Genomic DNA, 13,420 nt, shown 5'->3' on the forward strand with positions numbered 1-13,420 from the left:
TACATTTGTACAGGTTGAATATCTGGGGCCCAAAGAGATGAAGGATACAGGTCCAAGGACAAAAGGGCCCAGGGGAAAGGAAAGACAGGCCAGTGCCGCCCCTGCGGTCGCCACCCACACCTCTTGGCTCTGTGCTCCAGCCCGCAGCCCCGGCTCCTCTGCTAGGACTCGGCACGCAGCAGAGCGAATAGCTCCTAAGCTATGCAGTACTGCCCAGGGACCGGCCGTGCCAGCCGAGCTCTGCTCACGCCACTGTACCAGAGCAGCTGGTGGAGCCCTGACAACAGCTCCCGTGCTCTGCGAAGGGCAACCATAGAGCAGACCTGAAAAACAGGGCCGGACCAAAAGACCTCCCGCGCGTGACCAACACCAGGGACACAGGTCCTCACGCACACGACAGCACGCCCACCAGCTGATGGGAAGCGCCCATTCCCACCCTGGGAAGGACGCCGTCTGCTTCACAGTAATGCTCCGGGTTCAGACAGACAGGGGTGCCCATGTTACCAATGGGCAGCCACAAGCCTTTGTCGAGATTAGACCCACTTTGTGTAGGGAAGGAACAGAGGTTTTGAAAGTGCAATGTTGCATGGACATTAACGTGCTCTCTGAGGAACCCAAGCCCCATGCCGTGGCCGAGCCGGTGACATCTGGGCAAGGCGCACACTCTGTAATAGCCCTAGTCCACAGGGAGTCCGCAGCCGGGCCACGAACCCACCCTGGCTTGCGCAGCGCACAGCAATGGGGAGAGCTTCATCTTCATCTTCTCGGCTCACTCGAAGACTGAGAGGTAAGCGGACACTGAGAGGGCAGGTCTCTGCAGCCCAGGCGCTGCTCAGGTGGGTGCAGCCCTCATCCCCCATGCCAGCCGATGCCGGACCCCAGCCTCCATCCTTGGGGAGACGCGCATGTGCTCACAGGTGGGCAGTGAAGTGACCGTGGCTGCAGCGGGTCAGGGATGGACAGACACAAGGAACCCCACAGGAAGGGCAGAGGCCGCTTTCTGTGGACTCAGGGGCCCTCGGGGCAGGCACAGAGGTGAGGGGAGCTAAGGCGGCCTGGCCGGACCCCCCCAACTGCACAGAGCCCAGCAGCAGGCTCCCCTGCAGGGCAGCGCCGCCCCAGCCCCAGTCCCGGCCCTGGCCCTCCTGCGAGGCATGCTCACTCTGTGCCCGTCTCTCTGGCTCCCAGGTCTTTGGGAGGAGGCACATTTGACTGAGAGAAGCATCCCTAGTGAACGTGGCAGGTGAATTTTCCAACTCAAGAAAATCTACAAAGGTGCTACAAGTTCAGATACAAATGCCTGTCTGCACAGGGTCACACCACAGTCTTCCGTGAGCCCACACTGACCGACAGGAGCCTGCCTTGCCGCTGCTGCCATGGGGCTCCCGCAGGTCCTACACACAGCTCCGCTTGCCAGGCAGCCAGACACACAGTAGTGCTTGGTGACCAGGCAGGCACCGAGGGAAGGAGGAACACACGTCTCGTCCCCAAGGCTGGCCACTGGGGGTGGTGGAGCCACCTGGGTGGGGACATTGGCTGCTGCTTGTTCTGGCTTTGGAGGACGGCACTGCACAGGGAGCCCTCACTGTCCCAGAGTTGTGCTCTTGGTCACAGAGCGCTTGGCAGGGAGGGGCCCTGGCTCTCAGAGCAGACGTCTCCCAGCACCCGACACCACCCTCTGCGCTGGCACTGGTGTGCGGCCGCCTGCTCTGTGTCCAGCAGGTGTGGACGAGAACTCTGGCACCCTCGCACCTTCAAGCACAGCTCTTCAAGTCCGGGTGCCAGGGCTGGGAGAGTTGGGGGCCTGGTGTCTGCTGGCGGCACAGTGGGGGTGCACGAGCCCCCCGTTTGGGTACCGGACGAACACAGGCTCTGTGAAGGGATGCTGGCACAGCTGGCAGAGCTTTTGGTCCGAGAGCCGGATGGCACGGCCTTTCAGCTTCATCTGCAACAGAAGCGAGACACGGCGCTGGCAGTGGCCCGAGGGGCTGCCTCGCTACAGTGAGCAGGTGTTGTGGCCCCACGCTGACGCTGACAGAGGGCTTCACAGGGGCTTCCTGAGGCCGTGGGCAGGGACGGAGACGAGCAGCAGCACTGTGGTGGCTGTGCGTCTGGGTGTCCCCCCCAAGGCCACATGCAGTCACGGGGGCGTCTGGTCTGATGCATGGGCCAGGGCTGGGAGTCTGGGTGTGAGCGCTCCGGCGCTGGGGCCAGCAGCTGCTCAGGCAAGGCAGGGAGAGGCCTGCTCTCCACCACTGCTCCTCCCTCTGCGCTTGCTGCTTCGCTGTTTTCCCGACACCATGAACACCATGAACTGCTGCCCTCTGCCACGTGCCACCCTGCCTTGGAGCCAGCCAAATATAGACAAAACCTCCACAAACTGTGAGCCAAATACACCTTTCCCCCTTTAATTTGGGCAGTGTGTATTTTGTGTCAACAATGAGAAAAAGGAAAGGCACACAACCGCCACCCTCAGGAACCAGAGAACAGAAAAAGCTTGTCCCCACAGCCATCGCTGCTGCCGACAGCCATCTCCCCCTCCACCTGCCTAGAGTGCCGGCTCAGGCCCTTCACCGGGTCACATGTTCAGGATGCCCCAGGGGCTTCTGTGTGATCAGTGAGGACAGCAAGGCGCAGAGTGGCTTGGGCACAGCCACACGGTGCCTGGTCGCCTAAAGTGGGCGCTGTCTTCAGGGGTCGCTGAGCAGCCGAGCCCCCACGCTCCTGCTGAGCAGAACCTGAGCCTGCAGGGTCCTGCTGCACGGCTCACTGCGCCCACCAGGCAGGGCTGTCGGCAGCAGCTGGGTGGACTCGCCTTGCTCTCGTACTCTGGGGCCCCTCCAGCTATGAGTGGGGTCGGTGCCCAGCACACCGGGCTGAGCCCCAGGTTAGCAGACGACACACAGAGCCATCCACCCACGGCGAACTCAGGGGCTAAGAGGGAAGTCATACACAGGGCACGGAGCACCCCGGTGTGTGAGGGGGCTCATCTGCCCCAGCGAGAGGCGGCTTTACCCCAGGACAGCAGGCCGACGCCGCAGCGCTCGCACCCTAGGCCGTGGGACTGTGTGGCCCCTCTGAGACGGCCCTCAAGGCCAAGGCAGGCAGTGCAGTGTGGAGACACAGGCCATGGGGGAATGCCTTGCTGGGGCAGACATCAGAGGCCCTGCTGGGCCAGCCATGCAGAAAAAGGTCACCAAGAGGTAAGGGGAGCAGGCAGCAAGACATGGTGGGGGCTCCTCTGTGTAGGGCCCTGAGACTTCCTCAGTCCTGCCTGTGTGTGAGGACACCGTGTGAGGCAATGGCAGGAGACGGACAACCACACCCACCTTGTCGGCTGTGTACAGCAGGTTTTCCGACCTGGCCAGGCCAAGTGCCACCTGCGCGGTCCTCCCAGCGTGGATGCTGCCGCGCATGGCTCCCGTGAGGAAGGGGTGGAGCAGCTGAACTGACCAGGAGCCGGGCAGCAGCTGTAGCACCTGCGCAGCATCGAACTCCCCCGCGTGGTGGTTCAGCAGGTCCACGGCAGCCACAGCGAGCTCAGGAGCCGCAGGCCCGGCCTGCAGGTACATGGTGAGCAGCGTGTGGAAGAGGTGCTGGCGGCAGGCGGCGCCCCGGCCCTCAGAGCCCCATAGGCAGTAGTCCTCGGCAGCCGCCGGGTCCCCGAGCTCATGCACCAGGACGCGCAGGGCCTGCTCGTGCTCGCCCAGCTTCCCGTGCAGGATGGCGCGCTCCACAGGCAGCCCGGCGCCCCGGATCCGCTCTGTGGGGAGAAGCTGCTGAGGACGGCTGGGCCTGGGCCCAGCCACCCGGCCCCGGCTCTGGGCTGCCCTCACTGCCAAGTAAGAAGCGACACCGCCCCGACGCGACCATGGGCTGAAGCAGTGCACCCCGGGCCTCAGGGAGCCAGGAGACGACCTCTGGGAGACATGGGGAGAACCAATAAGCCTTGTGGCTCAGGACTTAAGGAGGCCAGACACCCCCTACGCCCGACCCCCACCCAGGGCTGTACCCAAGGAGCCACAGCATTCCGCGCTCCAGGGCAGATCCACGTTCTGGTGCCCCAGTGCTCCAGGCCCAGCTGGAGAAGCGTGGGGTCCACACAGGCCCGGCGCCCCCTCCTGGAGCTCTCCAGGCCTGCGTGGCCCTCTGTCCCAGGAACAGTGAGTGACCAGGAGGAGGATGCTATGTGGGCACACACACCTCTAACAACGCACCTTCCCCACCGTCAGTCCAAGCGCAGCCACAGAGCCCATGGGTGAGGGGTGCCTGTATTCCCTTCCACGCAGAGCAGACACCCCAAAGCGTGTCCAACCCCTCGCTCCCCTTCCAATCTGCTCTACACAAAAGTGTACGAAAACCCACATCTACATTAGCCACAAAGTCTGAGGGCGAAACCAAGTTTCCTTTCCTGTTCAGCAATGCCTCCAGGACAGAAGGAAAAGAGACCCTGAAGACAGCGTCTGTCCTGACCGGAGCCCTGCCACGGGGGTGTGGATGACCAGCAAGGCCCTCTGCCCCCGGCCTGTCCAGAGTGCAAAAATGGCACGTGCCCACTCCCTCCCCAATGCGAAGAGCGCTCTGGGCGCTCCCTGGGTTGAGGGGGCAAGGAGCGCAGCGCACGGCACTGACACACGACCGCCGTGCAGTCCCCATGCCAGAGGCTCAGGAAAGCGCTGCGGCAATGTCCATCTTTCTGCTCCTGCCTGTTAAACCCAGTCACCCCCGGTGGACAGGCCCGGCAGGAGGCGTTACTGTGACCCCTGGCCTTTGGGGGGAGGGGGCGCTTCAGGAGAGGGCACCTGAGGCTGGGGGTGTGGCAGAAGCACAGAGCACTTGCTCAGGGGCAGGAACCCTGGCTCCACCCCAGTGCCACTGAAATAGATAGAAACAGAGCCACGCATGAGACGAGCAGGTCGTGTGAGCGCCGCATCTGAGGAGAGCAGGGCAGCTCTCGCGGGTCCTGGCTAGTCCTCCCTCTCCAGAAAGAACGCGCACCGCCCTCACCCATCAGGAAGTGCACCCTGTACAGGTCAGATTTCTGGAGCAGGCGCCGCAGCTTGGTCTGTGTCTCCGTGGCTGTGGTGTCGCTGTGGCTGGGGGCTGCCCTCTGCTGCAGCACCTCTTCCAGGTAGAGCACGGCCAGGTGAGTGTGGTACTCCGCTTTCTGGGGAGTGAAAGCGGAAAAGGAAGTGAGGCAGTGCAGTGACTGGGTCTCAGACCAGCGGGGCTCCCCTGACCAGACTGCACTGACAGAGCGAGCAACTCTCAAAGACCCAGGCCCAAGGCCCACAGTTCCCCAAGGTGAACCTGCGAGCCGCGTGCCACCAGAAAAGGCGCAGGGCATGAGGTGGGGCCTCAGCAGGTGTCCGGAGGTCCACAGGTCCCTAGCATGTGGCCTGCCAGGGACAGGGCCTGCTGCCTGCTTCCTGGATGTGGGTGCTTTTGCTCCACCCTGCACACTGGCCCACTCGCTGGCTTGCCACAGGCACAGAGCAACAGGTGGCTCGAGCCACATGGCCACTGCCCCTGGAAGCTGCCACCCTGGTAATCTACCAGTGGCAGGGCATAAGGGCCACGGGCATAGAGACGCTACACCAATGGCTTTCTCATCCCCTCCAAGCGTAATGAAGAAGAACAGAAGGACGTAAGCGGAGAGGAGCTGACCTGGGTATGGACAGGTCCCTTCTGCCCAGCACTGGGCTCTGTGGACATCAGGACAGCCTGCACAGCTGAGGGACCCTCCTTGTCTAAGTACTGTCCACCAGGAGTCGACAGCCACCTGTGTGGCCCGTGGTGCCGTGGCCCACCACCCAGGTGGCTGGAAGTGCTCACCTGCTCACTCCTGTCCACCACCAGATGCTCCAGGTATCTGACCAGGGCTGTGGGGTACTTCTGGAGGCAGCTGATGACGTCGTCTGGATTAAAGCTGTTCTTCTGCTGCTTGTCCAGGGGTCTCTTGGTGAAGACCTGAACTCCAACCTGGAGGCAGAACACAGCATGTTAGCGGGCGCTCGGGGTCACCAGCTCCATGTCCAGATTCAGTCAGTAAGGAGAGCACAGTGACAGCTCCTTACACAGCCGTCGCTTCTGCCATGCCGGTCAGAATGCCATCAAGTGCTAGGAAGTGCTTTTCAGGAGAAACCCAGCTCAACAGGAAGCGCTGGCAAAGACCACAGTGCATACAGTGACGCTTCCTGGGCTTGGTGCTCTACACATCCCGCTGGAAGTCCCCCCTTTTTTTCTGTCTTTTTTGAGACAGGGTCTCGCTATGCAGCTCAGTTCTATTAAGTTGCTGGAAACCAGAGAAATACTTGCTGGTAACAGGTTTGAGGGCTCACCCAGCAGTGCTAGAGTCACCCCACACCAAGCAGCCCTGGCCTAGGAGTAAGTGGGCTACCAGGAAAGCACTGGACTTGGGGCCACGCTCAAGTCACAGGTGATCTACCTGGCCAGTGGGCAGCGGACAGTGGATGGCGATGGTGGGCGGCCGCCTGAACGAGACCACAGGTAGTCCCAGGTGGCTTCCTTCCAGAGCCCAAGGCGGTCTGATTCTGTCTTCCAAAGCTGGTTCCCTGAGGTGCTCGGCATCACCTCTGCCACACCTACCATCTATGAACCCAACTGATGTGTGAACTTTGAGTTCCTTCAGCTGAGTTTGTGTGTCACCTCCAGCATCCCCAGAACCTCAGCAAGCGAGTGCACCTCTCTGAGCTTCAGTAACTCACACCCACCTGGTGTGACCTCCAGAGATGACAGAGTGGATGCAGGGACTCCGGTACCTCTTGCTGGCAACATCCCTGACCAGGGATGGACAGCCCAAGTGCAAGCAGGCCAGGCCTGGTGGGCTGCGCCCTTGGCAGGGTACACACAGCTGTGGGGAGGGAGGGTGCGGTGCAGCACGCCGTGTGGGCGTCAGGAGCTCAGGCAGAGGCAATGCTCAGAAGGTCTTCCCTGAGGACAAGCCCCTGCTTCACAGCCAGCTGTCTCTCCTGGAGCCAGGGCAAGGTTCAGGAACTCCACGGTGGAAGCGACAACGCTTGCTGTCCCTGCCACCAGCATCTGTGCACAGCGCTCAGGACTCAGGATCTCGATCCTGGCTGCACACCCCGCTCCATCGCTGACAGGCTGGGTCCTGCTCCCCACCCCTGCCTCCACCCTAGCCTGCGCACAAGGAGAGGCAGAGACGAGGACCCTGGTGGCCGCAGGGAACCCCAGGCCTGGTTCTGCTGCCTCTCAATGACCACGCCCTGTGGCAACTGATCCCACTGCAGGACACGGCAATGCCAGACCTTGGGAGTGGCGACGGAAATGAAGCGCCAAGGTACCAAGAGTGGGGCTTCCAGCTGGAAGGGATCCAAGTGGTATGACTCGGAAGCACCAAATGCAGGCGCTCCTCTGGACCCCCAGAGCCCAGAAGCTTCAGCAGCATTAAAGGCAGAAGAGCCTGGCGTGGGGCTGCACACCTGTTGACCCAGCTGAGGCAGGAGAACCGCAGTGTGGTTGGGGCCAGCCTGGGCTACACAGCGAGTTCGAGGCCTGAACTACACAGTGAGTCCCTGTCTTTGAACAAAAGAACAAATGAATGAATGGACAAATGAACAAATAAATGGGGGCAATGAACACACAGGAGGTGGAGCTAAGCATGGCGGCATATGCCTATAACCCTGAATATTGCAGGGAAAGGACTAATGAGAATCCAGGCACAACCTGAGCTACTGAGTGAGACCCTGTCTCAAAAAACTAAAAAAACCCCCAATAACTAGAGATTGCACATAGCTTCTGCTCCCTGGCAGCACCCGGGAGAGCAGTCCCCGAGACCGCACGAACCTCCTGGCTCCTCTGCAGCACCCAGTCGGCATGGGCCCACACCAGCTGCTGGTCGGCGCAGGTGCTGAGGAAGTCCACGACGTACTCGTACAGGTCTGCGCGCGTGGCGTCCTGGACGTCTCCATTCACGATGTTCACCCACATCTGGACGGGAATGGACACGTCACATACCCTCTAGAAGCCTTAAAGCCACACGTGTACCCTGGCCTTTCAAGACTTGCAACACAAGTGGAATCTCCTTAGCTCAAAAACCCGCTTTTCAAAGCACGCTGGCCCTGACTTGGGATCCCGGAGTTCTGAGTTGCCGCACCAGCGGGGCCTAGGCGAGTATTCCAGATCTGAACAACTGAAGTCTGAAAGCTTCTGGCCCAAGCACTCTGGGCAAGCAAGGCTCAGCCTGTGCACGACAACTGTAAGTGCTGAGCACAGAGTCGATTTTTGGGGGATATAGAAATATAAAAAGATACAGTCCAGCTATCAAACAAGCCACCAAATTCTGTCCTTCCTCCTCTTCCCTTCCTCCCTACCCTTCCTTCCTCTTCTGTACAGTCTGTAACCCACAGCAAATGACGTCTATGGGCAGAGCAGAGAACAACTAGCAGGCATCTTCATAAACCACGCGGCTGTGCCCACATGCCCTGGGGCGCAGCCAGCTCCCCTGTAGGCACCAGCCCACCCTGCCACCTTTTCTCTGTCACAGCTCCAGGTCCCGGGGCCCTGCTGGGCCATGATGGGCAGGTGCTGGGCCCCTAGAAAAGCCTTGGTGACTCTGTCACCAGAGGCTCCCGTCTTTTGCACAGGGAGCTTGGGACAGATCCCAAGTACAACAGTCCTCCGTGATAACTGAAGCTCATTCATGGGACCTGGAGGCAGCGGCACGCAGGGCAGGGAGGGGCGGAGGCCACACAAAAGGTCCCCCACATCACCTGCCCATGCGCCTCAACCCCATCCACCTGCGGCAATGCTGAGTCCCACCCAGCCCCAAAGAAGCCTGAAGAGTGAGGCAGCAGTGTGCCTGTCCCTGACACCAGCACACCAGGCTCCTCGGCTGCACAGGGCCTGGGAGCACAAGGGTCTCAGGGCTCAGCCCACTCAGCTTTCAGGATATTCGCATCACATTAGACACCCTTGGGGCTGGGACCCAAGTCTCAGGATGAATGCACGAATGCTTCATGTAAACCGCGGGCACACAGCCTGGAGGGAATCTGCGCCTTTTAGGGAGTTGCTTGCTCAAAACAAAGCTTCGTGGTGTAGAACTTCCCACTTGTGGCCTCACACCAGCACTTAGGAAGTTTTGCATTTGGAAGCATTTCAGATTTTCAGATTAGAGGGGTTCAACTTGCGCTCGCTTCCTTAACATCAGATCCCCCAACCAAGTAACTCAGCCCTAAGTGTACTAAAAGCACTTTTCAGAATTTCACCACACACAGAGATTTACTCTGTGTCATTTACAGTTCGCAAAGTTTTTCCATTTAGTTTTGCTAATATTACTGCACTTTATCAATCAAGTTATGATTCTGAGAACACCATATTTCAAAAAATAAAAATTATAAACCCGGTGCAGTGGGGCATAACTGTAATCCAGGCTACAGGAGGCTGAGACAAAAAGAATCACAAGTTCATCCTGGAGAATACAGGAAGACCCCCAGTTCGATGCAAAAACTGAAAAAGAGCTGGGAGCATAGCTCAACCGTAGAGCACCCGGCCAGCATGTGTATGGCCTTGGGTTCAATCCCCAGTAATGCAAATAAATCAACAATTGGCGATACTCAAATCTACCCTTACACTGGGGTGCACATTCATGGGAACCCATTCTCTGTCTATAATGGGTTTCTGTCCATAGGAAACAGCCACAGTCATCACAGCGAGATGCGACCTGGTGTGGGGTCCCAAAATGACCACATGTCCTCCAGGACTAACTTCTATATTTGTCTGCTAGTCCCAAAATAAACTTCTGTTTCCTTTCTGCATGCACCCATAAACCTCCGGTCTGCTCTGGGCAGTCACTCGCCTTCCCATACAAACTCCACCCCGGTCCAACCCGATAACCTACGCTGCCTCCTCCTTCGACCCTCACCGTCTCCTGCACTCCGCCTGTGCCCAAAATAAAGGCTTTCTGTTCACTTCTGCCAGTGTCCTTCCAAAGTGCCAAAAGCCGCACAGTTTTATTCTGCAGTCTTGTTACCATGGCAGCGCCTCAGAGCCTCCAAAGACTAAGCACTCCCTGGCTCTAATGTTGCAGACTGACGCTAGTCTGGGGAATGTGGCTGATGTTCCCAGCCTCTCGCAAAACTAAACAAAAAGGGCACATGGGGAAAGCGTCACACAGCACAATGCAGGTGGGCAGCAGGGTCCAGCAGGGCAGGAAGCCCCCAAGAACGCAGGATGGGCTTCGAGTGAGCAGGCTGCAGGGGCCAGAGCTCTGCACGCTGGTTTCCTGCCGGCTACCTGGAGCCCTGGCCCCAGCACCACCCATGCCGACTGTGCCCGGACCCGCCTGGCCTAATCACTGTGATGTGGGCAAGTTATGACTCAGCTCACTTCAACTATTGCCATCAGTAACAGAGAAAACCACGGACTCTGTGGCCTGCGTTTTCTGGTAAGCCCTGATGGCGCATGCCTTCTGGCTCAGGAAGCAGTCCTTTGTCAAGTATGGTGGCGCATGCCTGTGGCCCTAGCACTTGGCAGACTGACACAAGGAGGCTACTGGGAGCTCAAGACCAGCCTAAACTGCATAGCAAGACCCTGTCTCAAAAAGCCAAAAAAAAAAGAAGTCCTATTTTCAGGGTGGTTTCGTAAATGTTGAGCGGAGAGTGGGTAGTGAGCCTGGGAGGGGCGGGGTCCTGAGGCAGGGGGGGGCACCTACACAACACTCAGGAAGGATGTCCTTGGCTCAGTAGCACAACCTGTTATGTACTGTGGAAGGGGCTAAAACAGGAATTAAAGGCTTCTATCGCAAAGAAATGATAACGTTAAGGAGACAGAAGTGCCAGTTACCCTGATCAGACCACTTCACACTGCGTGCATGAGCTGCCTACCACACCGTGCCCCACAGACGTGCACAATTTTGTGTCAGCTGATACTTATTAAAAAATAAAGCCTCAATACTTTTTTATTTCTTCAATCTCCAAAACTTCAGTTCTGGTAATGTTCCTTAGAAAGATATAAACACAAAGAAAAGACTTGGGCAATCGTTCTCAAAGAATTCACTTCCTGTATTATTTTTGTTCCACATAAAGTCATGGATCAGGCAGATGTGGGCTCTACCAATTTGTGACTTATTTAAGTAACACGAAGTTAAATGGTATGGCTTCAAAACAATGCTAGAACACCTGCAGGCTTACCTGAACCGCAGTGGCATCCTGGTTATTGTAGTGGTAGAGCAGTCCCAGTGCAAAGTACCTGGAAGAAACAAGGCAGTGAGGGCAAGCCCCGCCCACGGGAGCAAGCCCCGCCCACCACAGCACAGCCCCACCCCTGGGTCCCGGCTCCTCCTCCCCCGGAGTCCAGGAGCCTCAGAACTTATTTTTTTTCCTTCACCGTATCAGAACTACATGCTCTATTGATCTCCAGGAAGGATCTGACTCCAATTGAAGAAGTGTGGAAAAAACAAAGTCATAATGGTACTACTTGAAAAATCATAGCTGGAACTGCTTTGCAATTCACTTCAAATATGAATACGCTCCCATCTCTTTGTACCAGTCCATCCCGAGGTCATCAGAGTGGGACAGGCCAGTCCATCCCGAGGTCATCAGAGTGGGACAGGCCAGTCCATCCCGAGGTCATCAGAGTGGGACAGGCACGCTGTCTGCACACACTGGAGAGAGGACCAAAGGTTCCACCTGGCCCACAGAGGCAGGTACCCTACCACACATGATGGAAAGTCAGGGTAACCAACTCTGGGGAGCCTGGAACTCAAGGACCTGCTTTCCTCTCAGGCTTCGTGACCCATGAACTGCAGATCGAGGCTGTTACCTTCCCCGCCCCCTGGGCCCACTGTGAATGGAAAGGGCAGCAAGCTGGGCATGGGGCAGTGCCCTCCTTGAGCAGGGGAGCCAGGCTCCTGGCCTCACCCCTGCCCAGCAGGTCCAGAGTCAGCTGACGCCAAGAGAAGTCAGCTTTGTTCACGTAAAGAGCAAATGCTCAAGACACAAAAAATCAGCTTCAGAAGTGTGGTGACTACAGGTCGTCCTGTCCCATGGCCACAGTATCAACCTGTGTTCTGGCTCCTAAGCAGGAGGCAGCTCAGCATCCCTAACCTGGGAATCAGAGGCAAGACACTGCAGTCTGAACTTTTTGAAGACTATCATGACCCCCAAGAAGTTTCAGATTTGGGAGCATTTCAGAGTTCACGGCTCCTCTGCACGCCCCCCCCAGCCAGCCCACCCTGCCTCGGAGAAGCCAGCTATGGACTGAAACCTCTAGGAACTATGAGCTAAGCTTTTCATCCTCTTCCTGGATGTTGGGGATTTTGTCTCAGCAACGAGAGAACTAAGACAAGCTTCAGCTCTGAAACACGCCTGTGAAGCACCTCCAGTCCCACAGTCCTAGGTGGGGATGCACCCCGTGACACCACCCTGGAGCACATTCAAGTAGCTGACGGAAAGCGGCAGAGGCCGAGGAAGTCCAGGCACTGTGACCCAGAGCCTCCAGGGATTCTATCAGTGTTACTGCCATATCAAACTCTTAATAAAAATCATATGCGGAAAATCTTTTTTTACATGGACCGAGGGCTCACCTGACAGCCCTTGTTTTTTAAGAGCCCCAAGGCCTAGAAAGCAGGCCCCATAACAACCTGCCCAGGGAGAGCACCACTGATTGGGCCACACCAGCCACAGGCACTCAGCACCGATGTTAGTCTCATGTGACTTGGACTCACTGAGGCCTCCCTCTCAGCCACTGGGACAACGACCTCGCCCCTCCTTAGGGGCCTCGGTGTGCTCCCCAAAATGCTGGACGCTGCCCACAGGCACGTCCTCCGCCAGGCACGGGGACACCTAGAAGGTCTCCACTTAGGAAGAGCGCCCTCAGCTATGCCACATCGTGAAGAATGGCCATGCAGAGACTGTGACAGCGAGGTGCCACTGGGATTCCATGGCGGTAACCATGCAGCCCCGCTGGCTGAGGAAGCCTCCCATCAGTGTCCCCAGAGGGGTGGGAGGGATGACACTCACTTTCTGTGCTTCTCCAGCCAGGCCGCGCTGTCCGTCAGGAGGCAGAAGTTCTCGGTCACCAGGAGGTCCAGCAGGCTGTCGTGGTCGGCCTCTGCATACAGCTTGAGCAGGGCCGTGTCGATGTCCTCCTTGTAGCCATTGGCGACCTCGGTGCTGCGGACCTCGTTCAGGTAACTCATGAGGAAGCGCTTACACTTGGCCATCTTCTCCTGATCGCCCTGTGTCAGCTGGTTCAGGTCAGCATACTCGTGCAGTGGAGGGTGACAGCGGGTGAAGGAGGAGGACGTGGGCAGCAGGAAGGGGTGCAAGGAGATCAGCTCCCGGACGTCGAGCTGCCCGCTTCTGCAAGGACAGTGTCAGGCACATGGAGGGCGGGTGGGGCCACGGTGGGCACAGGACAGTGGGGCACACAATGG

The 13,420-nt window shown here is 58.3% G+C and overlaps 1 protein-coding gene across 7 annotated transcripts in view; it reads right to left on the reverse strand.

Moving 5' to 3' along the window:
• Tgfbrap1 (transforming growth factor beta receptor associated protein 1) overlaps positions 1-13,420 on the reverse strand; it is a 45,990-nt gene continuing 32,570 nt past the window's right edge. For 6 of the 7 annotated variants that reach the window (XM_023717346.1, XM_023717342.1, XM_023717343.1 and 3 more), the window contains 7 exons: positions 13,005-13,346; positions 11,175-11,232; positions 7,831-7,974; positions 5,836-5,982; positions 5,008-5,167; positions 3,330-3,763; positions 1-1,945 (listed from right to left, as the gene is read on the reverse strand). In XM_023717346.1, the coding sequence (XP_023573114.1) occupies positions 1,769-1,945; positions 3,330-3,763; positions 5,008-5,167; positions 5,836-5,982; positions 7,831-7,974; positions 11,175-11,232; positions 13,005-13,346 (1,462 nt within the window). In that variant the 3' untranslated portion in view covers positions 1-1,768. The remainder of the gene's footprint in view (positions 1,946-3,329; positions 3,764-5,007; positions 5,168-5,835; positions 5,983-7,830; positions 7,975-11,174; positions 11,233-13,004; positions 13,347-13,420) is intronic. The other variant, XM_023717347.1, reaches the window with a different exon arrangement.

The sequence above is a fragment of the Octodon degus genome, unplaced genomic scaffold (genome assembly GCF_000260255.1).
Source record: "Octodon degus isolate 3935 unplaced genomic scaffold, OctDeg1.0 scaffold00052, whole genome shotgun sequence".
NCBI classification, from domain to species: Eukaryota; Metazoa; Chordata; class Mammalia; order Rodentia; family Octodontidae; genus Octodon; species Octodon degus.